This window comes from Bombus vosnesenskii, unplaced genomic scaffold (genome assembly GCF_011952255.1).
Source record: "Bombus vosnesenskii isolate JDL3184/JDL3185 unplaced genomic scaffold, Bvos_JDL3184-5_v1.1 scf7180000013289, whole genome shotgun sequence".
Taxonomy (NCBI): Eukaryota; Metazoa; Arthropoda; class Insecta; order Hymenoptera; family Apidae; genus Bombus; species Bombus vosnesenskii.
In genome coordinates, this window is record NW_022882942.1 from 1,640,892 (window position 1) to 1,663,828 (window position 22,937).

Below are 22,937 nucleotides of genomic sequence, written 5' to 3' on the forward strand. Positions count from 1 at the left end.
CGTGCCGAAGGGGATATAGGCGCGGACAATGAAGCGGATGAGAGCGACGCAGACCGAACCACTAAAGCCTGACGGAGAGCACGAACTAGCGGAAGAGAAAGAAAGACGGATAGAGCGCGACCGGCCAGAGTATCGGAGGCAGAAGGAAACGCTAGTGCGGGAGAGAGAGAGAGAGAGAGAACGAGGCGAGAACGTGACGAGACGACGAAGGGGAATCGAGGAGATCGCGGACGGTCGGGCGACGACGATTTGGCAACGGCTTTTATGGCTTTCGTTGCGATCGGCTGGAAACGGCACTGCACGGCATGGCACGGCACGGCACGTTGACACCGTCACCGTCACCGTCACCGTCATCGTCATCGCCACCGCCACCGCCACCGCCACCGCCATTGCCACCGCCACCGCCACCGCCACCGCCACCGTCACCGCCACCGCCACCGCCACCGCCACCGCCACCGCCACCGTCACCGTCACCGCCACCCGCCATCGCCATCGCCATCGCCATCGCCGTGCCGTCGTCGGTGAACGCCGATGGCATCCTCGCATCGATGCTACGCGTCTGGTGTACGTATTTCGGAAACGAGGCCGGCGCGTATTCTGAAAACGAAGAAAACACGACAACGATGCGTGGTAGAGAGGGGACGTGAACGGTCTTTTGGCCGCGCGATGTTACTCAGCCGTTAATGTCGGTATTAGGGTCAATAGTACTAGCGGGTACAAATTAAGTCCTGCTTGCGAACAGCGCCGCCGAACGTTTATCGCGACCGTCCGACTAAGAATAACGACTCGATTACGTAAATCGCGTTAACGTTCCCTCGTAACCCGTTAATACCTTTTTCTTTCTCTTCCTTGTCCCTTTTATTTCCAGCAGACGTTATCGTTTCCACGTCGGCGCTGTTTAATTGTCGCGCTTCTCGATAAGAGAACCGATCTCCGTTCGATCGGTTCAGGTATGTATTTATGGCGTGACTGTAACTCGGGGGCAGAAGAAGTACGGCGCGGAGAGGGCGCGGAGAGGCCGCGGAGAAGGCGCGCAAGAGGAATATAGCGACGGCTTTTTAGCGCGGAACGAGTGGCACGCGTCGAAAGGAAAAGATGGAAGGAACGAGGAGCGCATCCGGTTGTGTTGGACGGGCGACGATCGGTCGCCGCAAAGGAAATCCAAGCTCTCGAGCGAAGACGAGGACGAGAGCGAGAGCGCTCGTTGAGGGCCCGTGTATTCGCTATTCACAGACGTGGTACAGCTACCTGCGGGAAACTGTAACTACCGGCAGACTGGAAGTATTAGGAGAGGAAGGAGGAAAGTGGTGGGGTAGAATGGGAGAGAGAACGCGCGAGGCAGCGAGAGAGAAAGAGGAAGCAGGGCAGGGAGGAGGGAAAGAGAATAAACTGGGTCAGTGTCGCGGAACTTGAAAACTTCGCTTCCGTAATGTGAGAGCGGCGCTGACTGCCGCCTGGAAGTCGCTTAAACTGCGTTTACGAGTCGGCGGTAGGTAAAACAGAAACACCTCGAGAACTCAAGACCGAGTTATATCTAGTTATGTATATACATACAGAGTTGCTATATGGGACCGTGTACACGTATTCCTATACATATATACATATATACGTATAGGCGTACGCGTGTACGAAACCGGGAAAGGGAAAGAGAGCGGGAAGGCGAAACGGAGAAAGAGGAAAAGGCAGAGAGTCGGAGTCGGTAGGAGGAAGAAGACACGTACGAATGTAGAAACTGAAACCCGCCGGCTCACCGCACACAAACGCGTGCAAGCCTCGTTCGTTATACCGGCGTTTTCACTGGCGTGCTTCATTGTACACACAAGCTTCCTCCCCACGTGCGCGCCGTATTATATCGCGAACATTTCGCGCCACGATTCAATGTCAACCGCTACGCGACTGTACGTCGAACGCGCGGCAAGGAGCTGGTAGAAGGTCTGGCAAGGTCACGATTGCACGCGTTAGTTCGACGCGCCGGAGGAGAAAGTTCGCTCATGAATAACGCGTACGTGTAACGCTGTCGATATCGTTTTGAAAAAAAAATCGGTCGCGATGCCACGCCGCCGCGTCGCCGTCACCGCGTGCCGAAACTTTGGAATTGCCCATCGCGGTTCGCACGGTGGATCGTCGCGGATATCGCGTCGTTTGGTCGAGACGGCCTTCGCAGAACACGCTCGCGTTCCGCTTTAATAACCGAGATGTTCGACTGCGGGCGAAAAGCCGGGAGGGAGCTGGAGGGAACGGGAAGGGACTGGAGCGCGCGATACGACGGATAAGAGGGAAGGGAAATGCGCGCCCACGTATAAACGCGTATATCGTGCACGTAAGCCTGAAAACACGGTGGCGTTAGCGCTTGTTGACGCAGATAAACCGACGGCGTAACGCTATATTTATAGCGTTATTCGCGGCTCGTCTTTTCGTTTCTTTTACTTTCCTCTTTTCTCTCTTTCGTTTCACTTCCCCCTTACTTGCTTCGGAATGGATTTTTCAAGCGTTCGACGGTTCACGGTTTGAGAAACGATCTCGCGAAAAATACGCGTGAGATAGGACGCATCCAGCGGAGGAACCTATCCGTAGATACGGCGTTGCCGGCGTTATCGCGGTGCAGCCGATAATCGCTAATTGCCGGCGCGCTCCGTTTTCGACTTGCATCGTCGTTCCACGGGTATTCGTGTCGGTGAAGGTAGCTCGCGTCCAATGGGAATCGCGAGAACGAGAAGGAGATCGAGAGGGAGAACGAGAAGGAGAACGAGAACGAGACTAGAGTTCGTGTGTTCGATAAAACGCGATCGTTCCACGGTCTAGTCTGGCCTGGGTCGAGCCTGCTGGCCTGGCTCGCCGTTCTCTACACGCGAACGTGATCGCGAGGCTAAAAATTGGGGAGCGCGAAAGCGAGCGTGGGTTAAAAAAGGGGCGATGAGATCACGGTGGCTCGAGCTCGGCTCGCGTCCGCTCCGTCTCGCAATCTTACCTCGCAAACGGGCGTTGCGCGCCGTTAAGCCTGCCGGGGTCTAAATAACCTCTGGTATATCGAACGGTGCCAGAGAATCCGCGAACGGAGGACCCGCGAGGCAACCGCGCACACCGCTAGCCACGAAGGTCTCTCTCGCAACCTCGCGGTCTCGTTTTCTCGTTTAATAACCAGCCTGTCGGTGAGGAGGGTGGGGGGGGGGGGGGGGCGCGGCGGCGGCGGGTAGAAAAGACGATGGCCAGCGGGGTCAAGAGAGAGAAGGGAGAAGAAACGTTCGGGCACGCTTGGTAGAACGTAGAACGCGATACGCGTGTACGTTAATATTTGCGTATATTTGATTAACGCGATACATATATCGTATATATATATATATATGTACGCGTATAATACTTAAAATACGTATGTGCGTGCTACGTAGATACGCGCACGAGGACGATCGCCAGGAAATACGCGTTTCACCTTTGCCATAGACCAAAGCCAGAGAAACCGGGGATACGGAGGGCAAACGAAAGGAGAAGGGAGGTCCTGCTTAGGACGACGTAACGCGTACGTAAGCCCGCAAACACGATGGCAAGAGGTCTAGAACGTTGCCTGCCTCCCCTTCTGCGACGGTGCCCCTCGATGTACCGATCTAGCGTATCTATCCCCCGACATCCTCGCCGACCCTCTCTCGTCACCGAGGTGCGAGGTAGAGCGTAGATCGAGGGAGTCTAACTAGGGGGAGGCCGACAGGGGTGTCGAAGGGGGAGGGAAGTCGAAGAAGAGGGTGGACGACGAGGCTCTCTCGTGGTTGGGGTGAGGCTTGGCGCGGTGTGGCGCGGTGTGGCGCGGTGTGGCGCGGTGTGGCGCGGTGTGGTGCGGCAGTGGCGCGGCCAGGCGGGTGAGAGGGGGGATGGGGTGGCGATGGAAGAGGAGAACGGGGGTTCGACCAGGGGGAGGCGAGTGGGAGGAGAAGGAGGATAGGGCAGGCCGTTATTTAGCCGGCCGCGCGCGCGTCCCTTCGCTCGCGACCCGACTCAGCCGCGCCGCCCTTCGCTCGCCCTCGAGCGCCGCTGTGTTCTGCCGCCCCCTCATCGCTCACGCCCGACTCGACCACCTCTGCACCCTCCTTCCGCCCTCGTCCTGCTATCCGACAACCACCTCTAGCTCCCACACCCTTGGCGCGCGTTCGCCCTTTTCTCCCTAGCCATCGACCTTCCCTCTTTGTTTTACCCCGTCCTTCTCCTTCTCCGCCTCTTTTTTCTTTCTCTCCTCTCGTTCCCTTTTTTCCACTTTTTTCTTCTAGCCGTCCCTATTTCCATCCTCGTCTCACCCGTCAACTCGCGTCCGTCCATTCGTCTCCGTTCCTATTGCCCTCGCCTCTTCGGAACACGCGGCGGCGGCGGCAGCGGCAGCGGCGGCGGCGGCGGCACCGGCACCGACTCACGGCGATGCTCTTCACGGTGCCCTGACTCTCTATCTGCGTCCATCACGGCCCGACCCTCTCTCTGTCAGGCCCGAGACGTCCTCGATCGTCCGTCTCGCTCGACCGCGGCCACTTTTTCTCGCTCGCTCTCTATCCGTCCGTGGTGCGCGCACCGCGCGTTCTACCACGGAAAACCTCGAGACTCGTTCGTCCGACTTCGTACGCGACGAGGCTCCAACGCTGGCCGTCCGTCGTTCGCCGAAATCCCGTGCTAATTAAAGCCCGCCTCGATGCCCGTCGCCGACCGGGACGACAGAGGCGTCGCTCCTCTTTCTCTCCTCTCTCTTTCTCACGCTCTCTGCCGCTCTTCACCGCGTCACCAACCGTCCCAATCTCTCGCTCTATCTCCGTTCCACGCGTCCTATCGCCGTTTCCATCTCGCTCCGTCGACTTTTGCCGGCATTCCCTCATTCCGCTCGGCTCGGTCCGGCCGTCGCGTCGTGCCGCGCCGCTCGGCCTGTAGTCGTCTCGCGTCGCACCGCGCTGCGCCGCGCCGCGACTGGCCGCGCCAAGGAGAAAATTAAGAAGACTTCGGTGCCGGCTCCTTCGGCCCATTGTGCCGCGCGTATACACGAGAAGAGAGACCGTCGTCCCCGGTCTCGTAACGGTACTCGCGCGGCAGACGACGACGTTTCGATGCCTCCTCCTCTCTTTCCTCCTCTGTTTTTTCTCTTTCCACGGCTGCCGCTGCTCTCTCTCTCTCTCTCTCTCTCTCTCTGCCCCTCGTCGCCCTAACCATCCCCCTCGCCCGCCCTCCTGCTCTTCGCCCAGCTGTCTCTTTGTGTGTTGGACGCGCGGGTATCGCGTGCACACACGGAGCCAGCGGCTGCTGCCGAGAATCGACGCGATCGCTCGCGCGCTAACATTTCCACTCGCCATTCTACGTGTATACGTACGGTCGGCTGTAGCGTAGAGACATACAGTGTGGGATGAAAGTAACACGGTACTGGGTTTGGACTGTCGGAAAATGGGTAACAGAGAGGGTGGAAGAATTTTAGGACGCGTGGTACATCGGTATACGTAGCTGCGGAGATCGGCGGTACCTGACGAATCGAGCGCAACGATATCGCACGTGTGTGGCGAGTTGCGTACGTTTTATCGGTATATATAGGGCTCAGCCCTTATCTTTGTTTTTCCTTCGTTAAGTATCGCGAATCGCCGTCAACGTGCTTACGCTTACCGAGCCGTATCGATACATCTTCTGTGTAACCGAGGGATGAATCTCACATGGTTTTTACAGCACTGACATCGATGTCTTTTCCAAGCCCTAATTACGTAACAAACTTTTCGTTATCGATGCTGCTATTCTCCGAGAGTAATCGATCACTCTTGCGACATTACCGTAACATCGTTTCCGTCTTTCGCTTTCTCTGTTCGAACTGCACACCTTCTTCCAAAACCGTATCAACGCAATGTGAAAATTCGTCTTAATCGATACGCGTAAAACGTACGATCCGAAAATTGTCATTCGCCGATTAGCGGCAATACGTTTGCATTTTCCTCCCACATTCCAATCTATCGCGTATCGAACAGCGACTCTTCGATGTTCTTTCTCGATTTCGATGAATCGTTCGATCGAATCGTCGGTTTAGTCTCACCCTGTAGACACGTAGAAGAGAGCGCGACTAAGCGCGAGGCGCCCGCCGAGATAAACTCGCGCTCTGCCTTTTATCTAGATACATTCCTCGCGCCTCGTCTCGCGAGACCGCGCTCACCGCCCTCCTCCCTCGGTCGGTGTTGTCGCCGGTTGTCGTGGTATCGCGACCCGAACCCGGGAGGGGATGTTCTCGATGCGTATATCCCGGCAGCGGCTCTCTGTCGCCGGACGAACGATACGCGCGGTCGCGCCTGCCTCGCCTCGCCGCGAACTTTATCTGCCACGCACCAGCTTTCTTCCTGTTGGTCGGCTACGCGATTCGATTAAGCGCCGCGGCCTTCGTGGATTTTTCCGCCGCGACTAGGTCTCTTTAATTCGCGGATAGCCGTCGCGCTCTTTCGCGTTTCCGCCCCCCCCCCCCCCCCCCCATCAACCACGAGGATAACGATCGATTCTTCGACGATTCGGAAACGACGCTCGACTATACGACTCGACGACACGACGTTGCATCGCCAGGAATAAGAAACGATGCTTGGTCGTACGGTACTCGATAATACAGTAACCACGGTACGGTATAGCGTAACGCGCTTGCGATACTTTGTTTCGCCGATGAAGGTAGCGGCGTTTACTTCGGTCAGTTGGAAATTACGTAACACCATCGCCCAATTACCGTACCATACAGCCCGACCATGTAACGCCACGGTTTTAGTTCACCGGTCGAAGATGCTACTCGATCAAGTCGAGGAGCGGTCGTATCGCGACTCCTCGCGACGTAAAAAAAACGTACTCGACCATACACGGTGTTGCGTATCGCTTTTTACGAACAAAAACCACGCTGGATAACGTTCTACCGTTCTTCTTCGCGAATTAAGAACGTACCCTTGCGACGTAATACCGTAACCTTTGATCGAGCGAAAATTTCGCACATTCTCGTAAAACCTACTACTACCGCCCTTGGCCAATAAAGAACAACGCTCGACGACGCGTTCCTTCTCCTTTTCCCTTTTCCGTTTCACCGTATATCGCAAATTTCTGTGCAGAAAAATAACGAGGTTGAGCTAGTGTCCGTGAAGGAATGTCGTGGAACGTGTGCCGTATCAAAATGCGTAGCACCTGAACGCGAAGTTAACCTGTCCATCGCCGAGTCTGAAATTAAGGCGATAAATGGTAATCGATTATCATCGTTCTCTTTTCTCTTCGAAGCAAGAATATTCCACGTAATACTTTCACTCGCATCGCGTAAATATCCGCGGTGTATTCGTTACGATCGAATAAATCGAAACACGCGCAACGTCCCAACACCCTCTCTCTCTCTCTCTCTCTCTCTCTCTCTCTGTGCACCGTTTCAGCAAAGATTTCCACCAGGATTTCTCTTTCGCTCTGGTCCAGAGCGTACAGCCGCGGCCAGCTGTGCGTAGAACGTAGACGCGTATTCCGGTGAAAAAACGGCGTGGCGTATTCAGCCGGGCTTCTCTCGCGAGCGTTCTTTCTCTCGCTTTGCCAGCCACGCTCCCCTCGGCCGGTATTAAACGGGGCTCGACCGTGGAATCGCGTACGAGGCCACTCGTCTTGTTTGCCGCGCTTTATACCTGCGTTCGGTCGCCAACGCCGTCGTCCTCCTCTTTCTCTTCGCCGTCCCTCCAAACCGACCGACCCGCCTTAATTACTCGGCATCATTTTTGCCGCAGGATTATTTACGCTGTTTAGCGAAGCGTCACGGTATCGTGGCTGAATCGGCAGCCGAACGTTGGCTCGGATCGTACGCTTCCAGGCGAAAAAGATTTCGCGCGCAGCGGAGTGGGGCAGTCGGACTACGTTCGCTCGCTACGTTTCCGCTTCCGTGTTGGACGTAGAGGGGAAACTCGTTTCGATTTCGTCTTTCGCCGCGTTTTTGGCTGCCTTCGCATTTTTTTCTCTTCGACCGTTGCACGCGCCGATTGACTCGACCGTTCCTTCTTCCCTCGACCGCTGCAAATACCCAGATGCTCTCGATCAAATTTGCCCTATCGTCGCTATTCGCCGACCAAGCTTTTGCTCGACTCGTCATCATCATCTAGCGGACGCGTCCAAGCTCGTCGCGCGCGGAAGATGTAAAGAACCGAGGAGCGCGATCCACTTCGAACTCGATGTTTCATCTCGAAGATCCAGAGAGACTTTGGCTTCCGTCCTGCGATTCCAATTAATCTCGCGTCGTTACGCGTCAAGCGTCGAACGAGAGCGGCAGGGGCCCCCGTGAATGGACCAAACGACTCGCCAGGAAACCCTCGTCCGTAGAATATAATTGGCGAACGCGATTAGAAAGAGTTTACGCGTCAAGCCTAAGAGAGTAGGACGCAAGGGGGACGACTAACACCCCCGAGGACGTGAAATTTCGATTTAATTCGCGGGGCAGAGGGCACTCGGTGGGCGGAAAGATCGAGTCGGGTGGATCGAGCGTTTATCGGCGATAAATGTTTGGCGAGTGCGGTCGTCGCAGGATATATATATATATAGCGGTCGATATCGGTGACGAGGTCGATCGCTTTCGAAATTAACGCGGCTGTAATCGAATTGTACGCGTACTCGCGATTTGTCGTTTCTCGATCTAACGACGACGGGACGCGACGAAAGAATTTGCCCGTCGTCGAGCGTTTGCTCGCCGGTTAAGTGGCAACCGCCAAATACGTTCGAGACGTCGGACGACGAGCGTGGACGTTTCGCCGAACGAAAACTAACGTTTCAACGAGTAAATTGCTCAACCGTGAAGGCAAAAACGGACGGGGTGTCGCTCGGGGGAAGACGCTGAATACCCGAGTTTGGCAATAAATCAAATCGTTAGCTACTAGGAACATCGGTCACGAACAACGACAAGGAGGAAGGAAAAGCGAAATTTTTACGCTTTCCGCTGTTTCAATGGCCAGGTAGCCGTGTACACCGGACCGTTTTGTTCCACGACCTACCGACCGATCCTACCTTTCTACCTCTTTGTCCGATCCGCGGCAACTTCTTGCATCGACCCCGGTAGACCCACGGTGTTCCTTTACGGGGTTCTCGTCGCTAATTATTCGAGATTACAGGGAAAATCCGGTAATAAAAAGTTTGTCCAAAGGGACGGTAGGCGAGGTCGACGCGGATGTCGGGCAACGGTGGCCGTCCAGCCGACAAACAACCGTCTCTACACGGTCGCGACTATGCGGGCACGGATCGATCGAGGGCCCAGTCCCTTCTCGCGAACGCCACACGGTCGAGAGAGGAGAGACGACGACCGCCTTTAAATTTCACGCGAGAGAAACGAGCAACGACGACGTACCTGCTCTCCTTTAGGGCCACGCTGCTCCTCCATCGATCTCGCCTCGCAAAGCCACATCGATATCGACGATTCTTCGCTCCAGACGCTCTTTCACGGTTTTTCTATAGAAACCCGCGAGTCGATTAGATTCGTAGAATAGCCATTTCGTCATCGCCGTTCGGACCGACGAAAGTCTACGTTTTAATCGCAAATCTTCGACGCGAATTCTTCGCCTCCGCACAGCGAACGGATGCATCGAGACGAGGGTGATTCGCGGAAAAGCGAACGATTAGGCGGACGGCAACTGGCGACTCGTGGCTTGTAAAATTTCGCCAACGAAATATCGTTGGAACGATGGAAAAGGGTCCGGAGAGTCGGGGTAGATAGCGGCAAACGGACGACGACCGACCACGCCATAGGAGAACTCCGCGTCTCGTCCCTCGTTCGACTTCCACCCTCTTCCCCTATTTTCCTTTCCTTTTCTCTTCTCTTACGGTCGGTTCCGTTCGATCCTTCCGAGAAAACAGCCCGACGGTTCTGCGTTCCTCTCTATCTAGCCGTTTTCTTGGTCGTCGACTTAACGGCCGCACCTGCTACCGCCTCGTTTCGGCCGAGCACCGCGCGAATTTCTTCCCTTCGACGTTCTTGGCCCTGCCGCACCAGAGGAGACCGTATTTCCGCTCGGCGAGCGCGCTTCCCTTTTAGACAACCTGGAAATCCTGCGACGCCGAGCCTCGACCGAGGGTAGGTTGCCCGGTTTTAAGGTCGATGAACACCGTCTCGAGCGAACCGTCTTGAACACCGGAAACGTAATCACGAAAAAAGAAGAAGAAGAAGAGAGAAAAAAGGATTTCTCCTTTTAACGCCGCTGATTCTCCCTCTACCTCTACTCTTTTGCTCCTTCTCGCTGGCAAAGAGTCGCGCGGATGAGAAAATTCGCTTAAAATCGCGGCATTGGACCAGCGCGGTGGAAGCCCGTCTTTCCAGCTGGGATTCGGAGACGATTTGGTCCGAGATCGTGGGCCGAGTCTCGCGTTTAAGATCGCGAGAGTAACTTTAGGAAGATGGAGACGAAACCCGAAAGGAATCCTCGTCGCGAGCTACGTCGTAGCTTTCGCGTAGAAGGAAGCGGGCGAGAAAGCTCGCGACGCTCGATCTGGAAAAACGACGGCAACGATACGAGAGCTTTGACGCGTTTTGCCGCGACCACTTTCCGCGCGATGATATCGTCGGAATAATACGCGTGTAGTACGGCGCTGAGATTAACGGAGGCGCGAAGAAGAAGAAGGAGAGGAAGAAGAGGAGGAAGAAGAAGAAGAGGAGGAGGAGGAGGAGGAGAAGGAGGAAGAGGAAGAGCAACGATGCGATGCTGCGAGGCGATCGAACGGCTGCCGGAGGAAGGACGCACCCCGATACAAGCGGAGAAGGACACCGGTTGGCGTTACGTAATCGACGATGGCCAGCATTCTCTTAGCCATTCGCCCTGCTCCGATCGCTGCGCGTACTCGCTGGAGTCGCGTTTTCGAGTTACGCCGAATGCCGGCGCGTCTGCGATCATCGTCGTTCCTTTTTCCCGGTGAATGCGCGGATATATCGCACAAGGCTGCCGAGCAACTACCTGTCGTACGCTGTACAGACGTTATATTTAACCAACGGCGCGCGGACCCATCGTCACCACCTACCAACCGTCTCTCTACGGTCGTACTTTTTCCCTTGCGCTCCCCGTCCTCGCTCCTTCGTCGTCTAATTTTAGACCTTTTCGATTATATAATACGACGTACGCGTGTCGTTACAGAATCAACGGAGCACGAGATAAAGACGTTGCGCGAGCAACGATCCGTGCAATTGTAATCGCCATATCGACGTTTGTAATCGTGTAATCACGATACACGCTTCTTCGCTGCACACCGGCTACCGTCTGATTCTTCCACGCAACGATAAATACCTTTAAGCGCGAGAATTAATCTTAACGTCGTACGTATCCGAAAACGGCTGGACGTCGTTCGGATAATTATCGTAGCGCGCGTTCCGTAGCTTCTGCGACACACGCGGCTCGATTAGTAGAGTTTTTCGCGGCCGTCGTGTTCTTCCTCGATTTTCGGATAAGAATCGTAGCGGCTGTACGACGAGCTTTATCGAACGAACGATCGAGTGGCGCAAAATACGAGCAAGTCGATCCACCGTTCGTGCGTCAGTCCCTCCCTTTATGTTTGCGCGTGGGGTGCGGTACAGAGGACGATCTCGATACCTTCGGGCGACGCCGTGTTCCGCGCGAACCCGGATCGCACCTTGGCTACCCTCGAATTCCCAGCCTCTGTCCGTGATCGATCTCGCGAAAGGCCGCGAGTGAGAAACGCTTCTTTCATCGTCCCTTTGATCCAAATAATAAAAACAAACGATTAACGCTGGCGCGCGCCACGAATCGCGAAGCGAGCGATAAGGCAAAGGATCAAGCGGTCTCGTCGTGTTCTGTTTAAAAATTCCAAATGGCGTGCGTGCGCAAACAAACAAAGGTAATCTATTTTCGCGGATTCGCGTCAGCCAACTGCGTCACACCGGGATATCCTGACATTAAGACCGATCCCTGGCTCCCAGGAACTAGTCGAGCGACGCAAACAACGCCGCCGCTGCGAAAAACTAATAAACGCCGCAGACTCGCGAAATCCCCGACGGATATACGCGAGCAGCGCGCGCGAGAAAGAGACTGACGGTGAGCGGAAGGGAGAGAGAGAGAGAGAGAGAGAGAGAGAGAGGGAGGAAAATCGGACGCGGGTGGAAAATTTCCGTGGAAAATGACGCTCGATGTGACACGACGCGATAGAGGCTACGTGGCGAACAGTGACGCGGTTCGTCGTGTCGTCCGGAACAGACGCGTGCAACGTCGCGATCGCGGATCGACGATAGTTGGAAACCGCGAGATATTTCTACGAAATGGAAATTTCTTACGCGGTAAACGGTTATGAGGCGGTTTTGCTCGTTATCGCGCGATCGCGTAAAAATCATCGATCGGTTTTTGCCCGTCGCTATCCTACGTAGCGGTGGTTCTAAGGGCGCGTCAATTACGATCTCGCGCGGCTACTCGATGCCCGCGATACAGGGATTCCCCTAATTAATCCATGCGCCCTCGTAAAGAATGCCGCATAGTTGGCGAGCAGAGAGAGGTTCGCGGTGTCCGGCAGCCGCGTATTTAAGCGTCGCTCTGCGTGGCATCCACGGCGCGCCACGCACCGCGTACACCGATATACCGGTAGTTCCTATCGATTATAGATAATCGACCGGTCTCTCCGCCAATCTCCGATTCGTAGCTCGAGGGGTAGACCCGTTAGCGATGGTTAGGGGAAAGGAACGACGCGAGTGAGACAGATACGTAGATGGATAGATAGAGATAGAGATAGAGAGATAGAGATAGAGAGAGAGAGAGACAGAGAGAGAGAGAGAACACGACGACAGTGGCGGCGGCGGCAGCAAGCGGAGAACGCCAAGAGGAACCCGACACAGAGACGAACGCGGGGTAACGGGGACGTTGAAACGGGCAGCCGAGGGAACAGAGGGGTGTGTAGCGGGCAGAGCAACCAGGAGGAAGGGTACACGAAGGCGGAGCGGGACGGGGGGGAGAGGACGGCGATAGCTGAAAACGCGGCGTGAGTCGCGAGAACTCGAGGAGGGACTTAACGAACGAGCGGACCGAGAACCGACCTCGGAGTCGGGAGTTAACGCTCGAGGGGTCGTTAATTTTCCGATCGTGCCCTTCCCGTCAGAGGCTGCTGCAGCCTCTCTCACGGACACGAACACCGACACGGACACGAACACGATCGCACGGACACCAGGCACGAACGCGACGAATAGAGAGCGTAAGAGAAGGAGAGACGCAGAGAGTGAGATTACGAAGATGGCCAGAAGGCATGCGCGCTGGAAATGGCGCGGCCACACGCCGCTCCGTCCTCCGCAGGTACGCCGAAAGGACGCAGCAAGAATTCGCGTGGTCACGATTAGGAATGTAAAGGTCACTCGGTTTCGAGAAAAAAGAATTCGACGTCGGATCTTCGCTATCCGCCGACTCCTGTCTTCGACGCGAGCAATCGCGCGTCATACCGTACAATAATGGAATATAGGCATGTAAATTAGGTGTCCGAATTTTGCCCGCTAAAGTATCGCGTAACCGAGTATTTTTACCAGGCTTCCATCTTTCATATTATTTTCGCAGCGCTATTCCGCGTACGAATACCGGATACGACGTAAGGGAAAGTAACGCGGCAAAGTTCGGCCTCCTTCGGTTTACTTCCGGTTTTAACGCGAACCGCGCTGCGCGCCGTAATTTTCGTTCGCTCAAATTCATTTCGTTCGACGAAAGCGAACGCACCGGAATTTTTCCACGATTCCGACATTGTCCGAAGAGTATCTGAAAAAACGCGAAACACACTCCGTCCCTGGGTGCTACGTTTCGTTGCGCGTTGTATCGAACACGATGTTTGGTCGACCAACGCTAAAATATCGCAACGATCGTTCGACTAGCCATTAGAAAAATCACGAGATAAGAGGTTATGTCCACACATGCCTTAACTCGCTACCGATATAGCGACCATCGCGAGTTTACACGTTCTGTTAGACGTACGGCGTAACACGAAAGGCGATCCTGTAGGGTTCGTTTATTTTGACGAGTGGAAAAAAGGGGGGTGAGAGTACGCGTAGTTTCCCGGTTACGGGTCGCACGGATCGGGCGCTCCGGCTCGTTCGGTTCGTTGCTCCTCCGTTTTAATTCGTCGCTCGCCGCCCTCCAATTTCCTCCGCGACCAGGTAGCTCCGGGGTCCCGACGAAAATCGATGGGAAAGCCCCGGAGATTTTCACGAAAACACACGAGTCACCGGGTCTCTCTCTCTCTCTCTCTCCCCCCCCCCCCCTCTCTCTCTCTCTCTCTCTCTGAGGGTGAGTAAATGAAAACCAGAGAATCGCGAAAAGCGAAAGATATCGATCGATGCCGATACGCGGAAATTGAGAACGCCTCGTTCGTTCTCCTTCTTCTTCCTCTTCGTTGTCGAGGAGACGCGGAGTCGATTCGCGATATCGGTCCCGCGAACCGGAATAACGATCGACCACCAACGAATCGAAAGTTTGTTTTCGATCGTAACCTTCGAAATTCGGTATTTTTCGGCGCGACCGTCTCTCAACTCGTTCGAAAGCGAAACATTCGATGGAAGAGTTTAGAAGTAAGGTTCAACGGGATGAGCGAAACGCGGCAAGAGATCTTTAAGAAATTTAATCGAGCTATTGTCGTGGCTAATTCCTTCGAGGAAGCGCGTATCGTTTACCGCAATAACTCGTGCCACGAACCACCTGCTCGGCCCCGGGCCACGCGGCAACCGCGATACCCCGATAAAAATGAACGCTGTTAATTCTGTTCGTTTCGCGTCGGTATCGCCTCGAGTTTCTACGTTTTGTACTCTTTGCTCGCGATTTCAAACTTTACGCGTCGAATTTTCCATTAACGTTTCGTTTCTTTAGTGGCTTTAAACTTTAAAGCAAGGATAATGTGAGATAGATATATATATGTATGTATGTATGTATGTATGTATGTATGTATATATGTATACGCTACGTATCTTCGTGGGTACGTCGAGTTAGGTTCGGATTGAATTCCTGACGCAAGCGAAAGAACGGTCAACGTAATATATAGGTATAACGTGTTCCTCGCGTTATAGGGGTTCATATATTATAACGCAGTACCACGTGTTTTCGGTGTTGTAACCGTTAAAAGATACTTCTCCGATTTATTTCGACGAAGGGCAGTTTGTTGTGACAGTACCTTTCGCGTGCGATACGCGTTGAAATATTACGACGTAGCACTGCGCGCTTTAGTACCGCAAAGTCGACAATGAACGAAGTGGCGCCACGTTCGCCTTTTTTGAAGTTTGACGTTACGTATTCGTAGTCGTCGGAATTTCTTTTTCGGATTCGTGCACGCGGAAAATAGCTAAATAGCTGGTATTTACATCGATCCAAGCAATTGGTTCGAGTTCCAACTGTGCATACAGCGGTATGTGTTTCGTTCGTACATCGTTGAAATTTTACGATCAACGAAAATTGACGATCAACGACGTGGCGCCATGTTTATAGATTTGAAACTCGACGCCAACTATCGAACGTACCGCCACGTGCTCTCGTTCGTAATCGTTACGCGCGCAAAAACTAGCCGACGTAATAGTACATTTTTGCAGTAACACGAGCCCAGAAATTACGACGTAGAATTACGTACCACTTACCATCGCGAACTCGTTTCCAAACGACGCCGTAACTGCGATCTGCCGTTCCAGTCCGTTGACGTAGCTTTACGTCTTCTCGAAACTCCACACCATCTATCGAACGTAGTACTACGTCATTCGCGATACGTTTTCCATATACGTGCATGTGTGTATACGAAAAGTCAAAGGCGAGGAAAAAGATACGAGTACGTGACACCATGGTGTTTGACGTTTGATCGCATGGCGAAGAAAGTCGCGAAGACCGTTCCGATTCCATTCCGTTTCGATTCGCTGGATCAAAGAGGCACGCGCATGCGCGCTCCCGCGTAGTCGCGATCTTTCCACGAAGCCTAATTTCCAGGCATTAAAACACGCCGATAACCTCCTCACGTTCGCTCGAGCCTGATATTCATATATGCTTGGCGCACGGCTGGCCAGCCTTTTTACGCAACAAAGCGCACCCGATCCGTTCTACGATTACTGCACGGAGCTGGCCGGCTTCCGGAAACTATCCTTCGCATCCTCTTCATTCATAAACTCTTTTCTCCGCTCGTAATGGAATAGCTTGGGCTTCGGCGGCGCATAAACGTCGAACGCGCCCGCTTCTCCGCACCCCTGCCCCGCAAAGTACATACATACGGGCGAAACTAAATCAGACGGTAAATACACACGCTCCAGTCCCAGTCGCCGCCGCCGCCGCCGCCGCCGCCGCCTCGGTCAGCCTCTGGCCTCTTTCTCACCCTATCTCCGTCACGCTCGCTCGCTTTCCTCTCTTCTCTCTCGCACGATCCCTCGAAAACGCTTTCCCTTCCGAAAACCTTCACCGTTGACTCGATTATCGTCCATCCGTCCGGCGAGTTTGCGGCGACGACGGCTACGATATCAGGGGAACAGCAGTCGCGCGAAGCTCCTCGTTCCACTCTGTTCCCCGCGTCTATCTCGCTCACGGTGTGTTCGAGCATGGCTTGTGTATATATAGCTACACATCTATATGCATATATGCATGCAGGCGTCTATTTATGTAAGTAGTGTCGCGCGTGGACGTTTACGCGCTGGTGTGCGCGGTACGCGACACCACTTACATAAATAGTACGAGAAGGAGACGGAGGGTGAACGCAGAGGTAGAGAGACAGAGAGAGAGAGAGAGAGAGAGAGAGTGAGAGAGGGAGAGGGAAAGCAGAGGACGGAGGAGAAGGAGAGAAGGAAAAGCGGAACGAGATGGGTTTGGGCGAACGACGGAGTAAGATGGAACGGAGGAACGGACGGACGAGCGAGAAAGAGAGAGTTCGAAGTAGGAGGAAACGAGACGGAGGATAAAGAAGCGACTCGTGTACTTATGTACGTGTATAGAGGAGAGAAACGCGAGCGAAGCGACGTGTGACCACATTGGCCGTCGTCACTGGCGGCTTCCACGGTGGATCCTCGAAAGGGCAGAGGTGAAGCTTCACCGAGCTGTACACAAAACCGCTTCTCGTTGCAAAAGCGCGAGATTGGATGTCCACGGATATACAAGGTGTCGTGTATCCGTGTAATCGGGCCGGGGGTGCGGTGGTTCTAGATAAAATAACAAATGGAGGGCGTGGAATAAAATTCTCTCGCCGAAGAGCTCTTCGTTTTCGAGAAACTCGGGGCCTGGAGAATTCATCGGCACGTTTTCTCACCTACTGCTCTCGTCTTCTTCGTCGAACACGAAGAGACAACGGAAAACACTCTTACGTTATATATTTTTGTCGAAGAATCGCGCTCTTTATCGACCGCATCGTACGTATACGCCGTTTAATACGATTAAATGCGGCGAAACGAAGATTCCAAGAGACAAATTTCGTTCTAGCATTTCTTCTTTCTCGTTTACGTAGAACCACTCCTTTTCGATTCCACCACCCTACGCGACAACCTACCCTGTATACACGACGTTGGTCGCCTCGGTCGGTTGGGTCTTTCGCGCTCGCGACCCTGCCTTTCAAAGGGCCTTTCGATGTCGTTCGAACGACGTGACTGGATTTTGGTCGATCGAACGTTCGGTATTCGCTGATTTGAATACCGCGCGAGAAACTGCCGGTTCGAGGCAGGGGCGGCGGGGGAGGAGAGCGGTCGAATTAAAGACGCGAAGCAGCGTAGGTAGTAGGTAGTAGGTAGTAGGTAGTAGGTAGTAGGTAGTAGCCCGGAGGCCAATCAGGATAAATTAATAGCGCGCAAAATAAGGAAAGGGAGGAGTTCGCCTATCGTCGTAATAAATTCGAAAGGAATCTCTTTGGCGACCGCGCAAGGGCGCGCCCTGTTTCCCTCTAACGACGACACGGTATTTCCGGCAAAAAAGTCGCACGAATAAAAATCTCGACTAATTACTATGAAAAAGCGACGATCGAGAACCGTCGCGGAATCTTCTGTGTCGAACGTAGCCCGTCTTTGCCTTATCCGTCCTTTTGCATCTCTGGATAAGATATTTAGCTTTGAAACAGCAAACCGTTCTCTTTCAGACTATTCGTACGGATCGTTCGAGGGTGCATCGTTAACAACGCGGATGCTCGACCGATCGTCGATCCCGTTGTTTCGTAAAAAGTACGATACGTTCTACGTTTAACGCGGTACGCGCCGCTCGCATCCACCGACACGGTGTGACATCGCCAATTTCTCTGAACCTAATCGGAAACCGTGTAGTACACACGTACAAAGAAAATTACGTCGGTACGGAGCGATCCGTTGCGTGTACCAAAGGTCGAAGCGTGACTTGTACGTGGAAATCCAGCGAGAGCCTAACTGTCTCGAAAAATGTTACTCGCTGGGAAAAATCTGCACGTAAACGACGAAGCTTGAAAACGCGAAACGCGAAAGGTCGGAGATATCGAAAGCCAAAGACGACGAGGACGCAGAGAGGGTGGAGGGTCGTGGGGCAAGGAGGGTCGTCGTCGTCGTCGTCGTCGTCGTCGTCGTCGTCGTCTATCGTCTATAACGTTCGGTTATCGAGCGGACGCGGATTACCTCCTGAGAAAATGCAGCGTTGTTCTGACCGCGATTCCGATCGCGAGCGAAGAGCGAAGCGGCGCGGCGTTAATGCGGCTTTGGGCGTCTCGCGGTCCTCCCCCCTCGGCCTCTTCAGCCCCTCCTCGGCCCTCGGCCGCCCGTCGACCGCCGCCTCCCGGTTCCCTCGACCCACGGTTTTTTTTTCCTCTCTTTTGCATGCGCCTCGCGCGGCCTTCGAGAGATCTCTCCTCCACGGGCAGCGGAACAAGACGGACAGAGGGGGACGAGGGGGTGGAGAGAGGCGGCGGAGGAGGAGGAGGACCGCCAGTGAAACGGTGGAAGAAAGAGGGAACGACAGAGAGGACGAAGAGAGCGGAAGGAGATAGACGTAGGTAGAACGTAGAGGGACCGAGAGAAAAAGAGGCCGGAGAGCCCCTGAGCTTCTGGTCTGGACGGTGAGCGAGGTAAAAATCGCGAGAGCCGTCAATTAGGAACGCCGCTCCGAGCCCGTTCTCCCCCTTCACGAACAAAGCCGACTCTCTCGCGAGCGGTTGCCTCGCGCTCGCCATCGAGAACCATGTTTTTCATCGTTTGGTCGCGCGAGGATATCGATGCCACGTATAGCGGCGGCACGTCGCCGCGAGCGAAGCTTTCCTTCGGTTCCTTAGAAATTGTCCCGAGGCGATTAAACGACGACGCACGATGAAAATGACGAGCAGAGGTCATCGACGAACAGTCGTACGAACGTACGTACGCGATACGCAGCGCCGATGAAATTCGAGCGCGAATGCTATCGGTCGATGGCAATGGCTGTTTGTTTACACGACGGAGGACGTTACGATCGGTCGTGGATTTTGAAGCTTCGATCGAAGCAACTACGAGCTGCGTGGTAACGCAGCGATCGACGCGCGTAAGTTCGCAGTTAGACCGTTTGCCGACAGTACGCTGCGCGGTAACAAAGAGTACGTCTCTCTCTCTCAAAACCATCCCCGGTACTTGTGGGGATATTTTACTCGAATTACGCGAATACGAGCGAAATCGAGCGAAGCAGAGATACCGGAAATAACAGACGTCGTGTTTTTCGCGCGAGAAACGTACGGACAAACGGATACGAACGAATATCGGAATTCGAGTTAACGGTTAGCCCCGTTCCCTTGAAAATTATACGGATATGCCGTGGCATAACTACAGCCTTTATAGGTTAACGCGCGCGCGCCAGCTTATGACCTATTACGAGATGATAGAGCGTTTCGATCGCGAAATGAAACACACTCGACTCGAGTCGAATTCGTTGTTCGCGAGGCGCGTCGATGGCGTAACGAACGCGGTCGTATCTGCCATCGTAAATATTCCGCGGACCCAACAAGGAAGATACCAGTCGTCGTTCGTCGTTTTCGACGACAGCTTTTTCCCAGCAAAATGCTTCGATCGTCCCAAGCGAACGTTTTCCTTGTCCGGGTAAAGGGATTTCTTTTTTAAGAAATCGGGTTACAGAGAATTAACGAGCTTCGTTCGAACGAACAACGTTCGGAAGGGTGGCGGCGATAATCGGGCAACGTATCGAGCGTAATGTATCGGTGGTTTTACGTTGTCATGAATAACGAATCACATAGAGACGCGCGTATTTCGATGACGATTAATTTTAATGGCCGACTAATTAATACGCGATACGGTAAATCAAACGGGATGCCGGTTTATTCGTTAACTCGTTACGCCAAATCCAAGCCCGTCGACGTTCGCGATTTTTTACCACGTCGTTACGTACGAAACGATATCTCTGCAAAGTTCGAAGGAATCGCGATTCGAATTACGCCCGACCAACGACTCGGTCGACTCTTAACGACCGTCGTGTTTCTAAAAACGCGAGTTACGCGTAAACGTTCGCCATCTGTTGGTCGGTTATCCGTCGATCGCGCGATATTTAAAACGAGTCCGTCGAAAGGGAAAGCTACGACGAGTGGAAAAGTACCGGATAAGCGGTAGGAAACGGTTGGAAACGAAAATCTGCGAGATACTCCGCGCGATGACTCGGTTTTGCTTCGCCACTCGACGAAAACCAGCGAACCGAAGTTGCATCGAATTTCACCTTTTTCTCGAGAATCGCGCGTCATCGTCGGCAACGAGCGGTAGAGGCTAGTAGTAGCACGGCTCGATCCGCTAAAAGCCATTCCGACCGGAAATCTCCGAGCAACCGTCGAGGGAACGAAAGGCCGTGCCTGTGCGTCCGCAGGACCCGCACTTCTGGAATAACCGGAAACGCTCGTGGCTCGCCGCACGGGATGCAGCTTGCTCTTTGTCTCTCGACTTGCACCGTATTCGCGTTGAACCGCGTTATCTCGATTCTTTCGTTTAACGGAGACTAACGGAGATACGTGGCAACGTTCGACGTGGAAGCGTATCGCGTATAGATCGGAAACGAGATTTCGAGAATTTCTTCTCGTCGCAGTCCCGTCGCATGCGAACGACACGGAGCTGAGCCAGGCGCGATCGATCTCGCGGAATTACGCGTTTCTTATTTAGGTAAGCGAAGGATTCGTCCCGCGAAACACCGGGTAGACCGGAACGTGAGTTTCCACGGTGGTTTCGCGAAGGAAATTAATCGCCCAAGAGGATCTTATCGTCGATCCGGCGTCACGAATTTATCCGTCTGTCGGTCGACGGAGAATCGCGGAGCGTGCTTATCCGTGGTGAAAACACGGGTATCGCGGGTCTGCGCTCGATACGAAAAGCATATAAAAATCCGCTTTTAAGATAGCCGCAGCGACAGGTTTTTCTCGATATAAGCGCGGTGGCGCGCGCCCGTAACGGGTAACCCGATAATTTATAGCGGCGCATGGAGGGCACCTGGTATAAAGTTCCTGCTGTGTGCCAGCAGCACGCACATATCGAAGCGTGTATCACGCACGTCTACACACGACCGAGTATGCACATGCGTGCACTCGAGCCGCTTGTGCTCCCCATATGCCCCCGTAATGACGAACGCGCGTCCAGACGGAAGACCGCTCAAATTTCCCGCGTGAACGAAGCGCTTCGAGATGCCTCGGGACCTCCACCGTGAGACTCGCCTCTTTTTTTCTCTCTTTTCCCTCCTCCTCGCTTTTCTTCTCTTTCTCCTCTTTTCATGCCCTGCTTCTTCTACTCTTTTTTTCTCCTCTGCTCCGTCCTTTTTTTTTCTTTTTTTTTTTTTTTTACACGTTCGAGGTATCGGGGATAGCGGCTGGCTGCACGGAGACCGTCTTTCGCGCGGTTGTCGGATCCATCGAGTCGACGCGAGTTTCGAATTTTTTGCCAAAGATCGTGTTTAACGATCGTGGTGTCGCGATTCTCCGCCAACCGTGGAACACACGCGCTTATCGGTTTTCGTGTCGTTTTCGTCGAGCGATATTCGTTAGACGCGCGGTCGCTCGTTGTATCTCTGGGAACGCGTGCCGAATAATAAGAAGGTTCGCGCGTTCCGATTCGCCACCGTTGTTTTTCCACGACGCGTCCTTTCCACCGTATAAGCGGTCGACTCTCTGCGGAAATCGAAGTACGTTAAGCAGAGAAGAACGGAGGTGAAATGAATTTTCAAACGGATGATTTTCACAAATCTAAAACCGATACGACGATACAGCGACGTAATTCGATATAGGAGATTAAGGTTTCTGCTTGTATCGGTCGGGGCGAAAAAAAACCTGGATAAACCGCGTAACGCGTCTCGGAAGAAAGAAACGACGGGAAAGTTTTGGCGAGAGAGCGGTACGGTGCGATCGCGAACGCAAGACCGGATTGGAAAAACGTTACATCGGATGAAAAGTTGATGGAGAACAAACTTTCGGCGGAGAGCCGGTGGATCGATTAGGTTGTAACTAGCGGTGTTTGTTCGCGCGTTGACCGTTGTGTAACTAGCGAATGAAAAATTTAATCGGGAATGCAGCCGCGCAGATTTATTACTCCGGGATTTTAGAATAACGATTTTTTGCGGCGAACGAGAATCCGAGACGTAGTAGAATTCGCGGTTAAAACGTTTTTAAAACCATCGCACCGTAAGAAATCGTAGAATAAAATAATCTGAACGCGTTTCGATTAAAACGTACCTGTACTGGTCTCGAGCGAAGCGTCTCGATGTTCGTCGTTGATAACAAGGGCTTTCCATCGCTCTCGATCGATACGATTTTAACCAACTTTCGAATTCCGTACACAACGCGAGCAAGACGTCTCTGCGACCGCACACGTTCTGTTTTCACCTTCACGACTTGCTTCTGAGCGACGATGCCCGTGGTTCGACGTACCGTTTATCGCGTGTCGAACAATTGGACGATTAAAACGACGCCACGTATACGTCGATAGCGGTGAAAACGGACAGGAACCGATCGTGAATCGAGCAAAGACGATGGGTGCGAGAAAGAAGGACTTACCACTCTATGGCGATGCGTAAAACTCGCGAGGTAAACTATTTATT

At 53.6% G+C, this 22,937-nt stretch overlaps 1 protein-coding gene across 2 annotated transcripts in view; it reads right to left on the minus strand.

The window, feature by feature from the left end:
* Positions 1-16,467, minus strand: part of LOC117232600 (dynein regulatory complex subunit 7-like) — an 88,378-nt gene extending 71,911 nt beyond the window's left edge. For both annotated transcript variants that reach the window (XM_033492061.1, XM_033492060.1), the window contains exon 1: positions 15,557-16,467. In XM_033492061.1, coding sequence (XP_033347952.1) covers positions 15,557-15,559 — 3 coding nt within the window. In that variant the 5' untranslated portion in view covers positions 15,560-16,467. The remainder of the gene's footprint in view (positions 1-15,556) is intronic.
* Between the last annotated feature and the right edge of the window lie 6,470 nt (positions 16,468-22,937).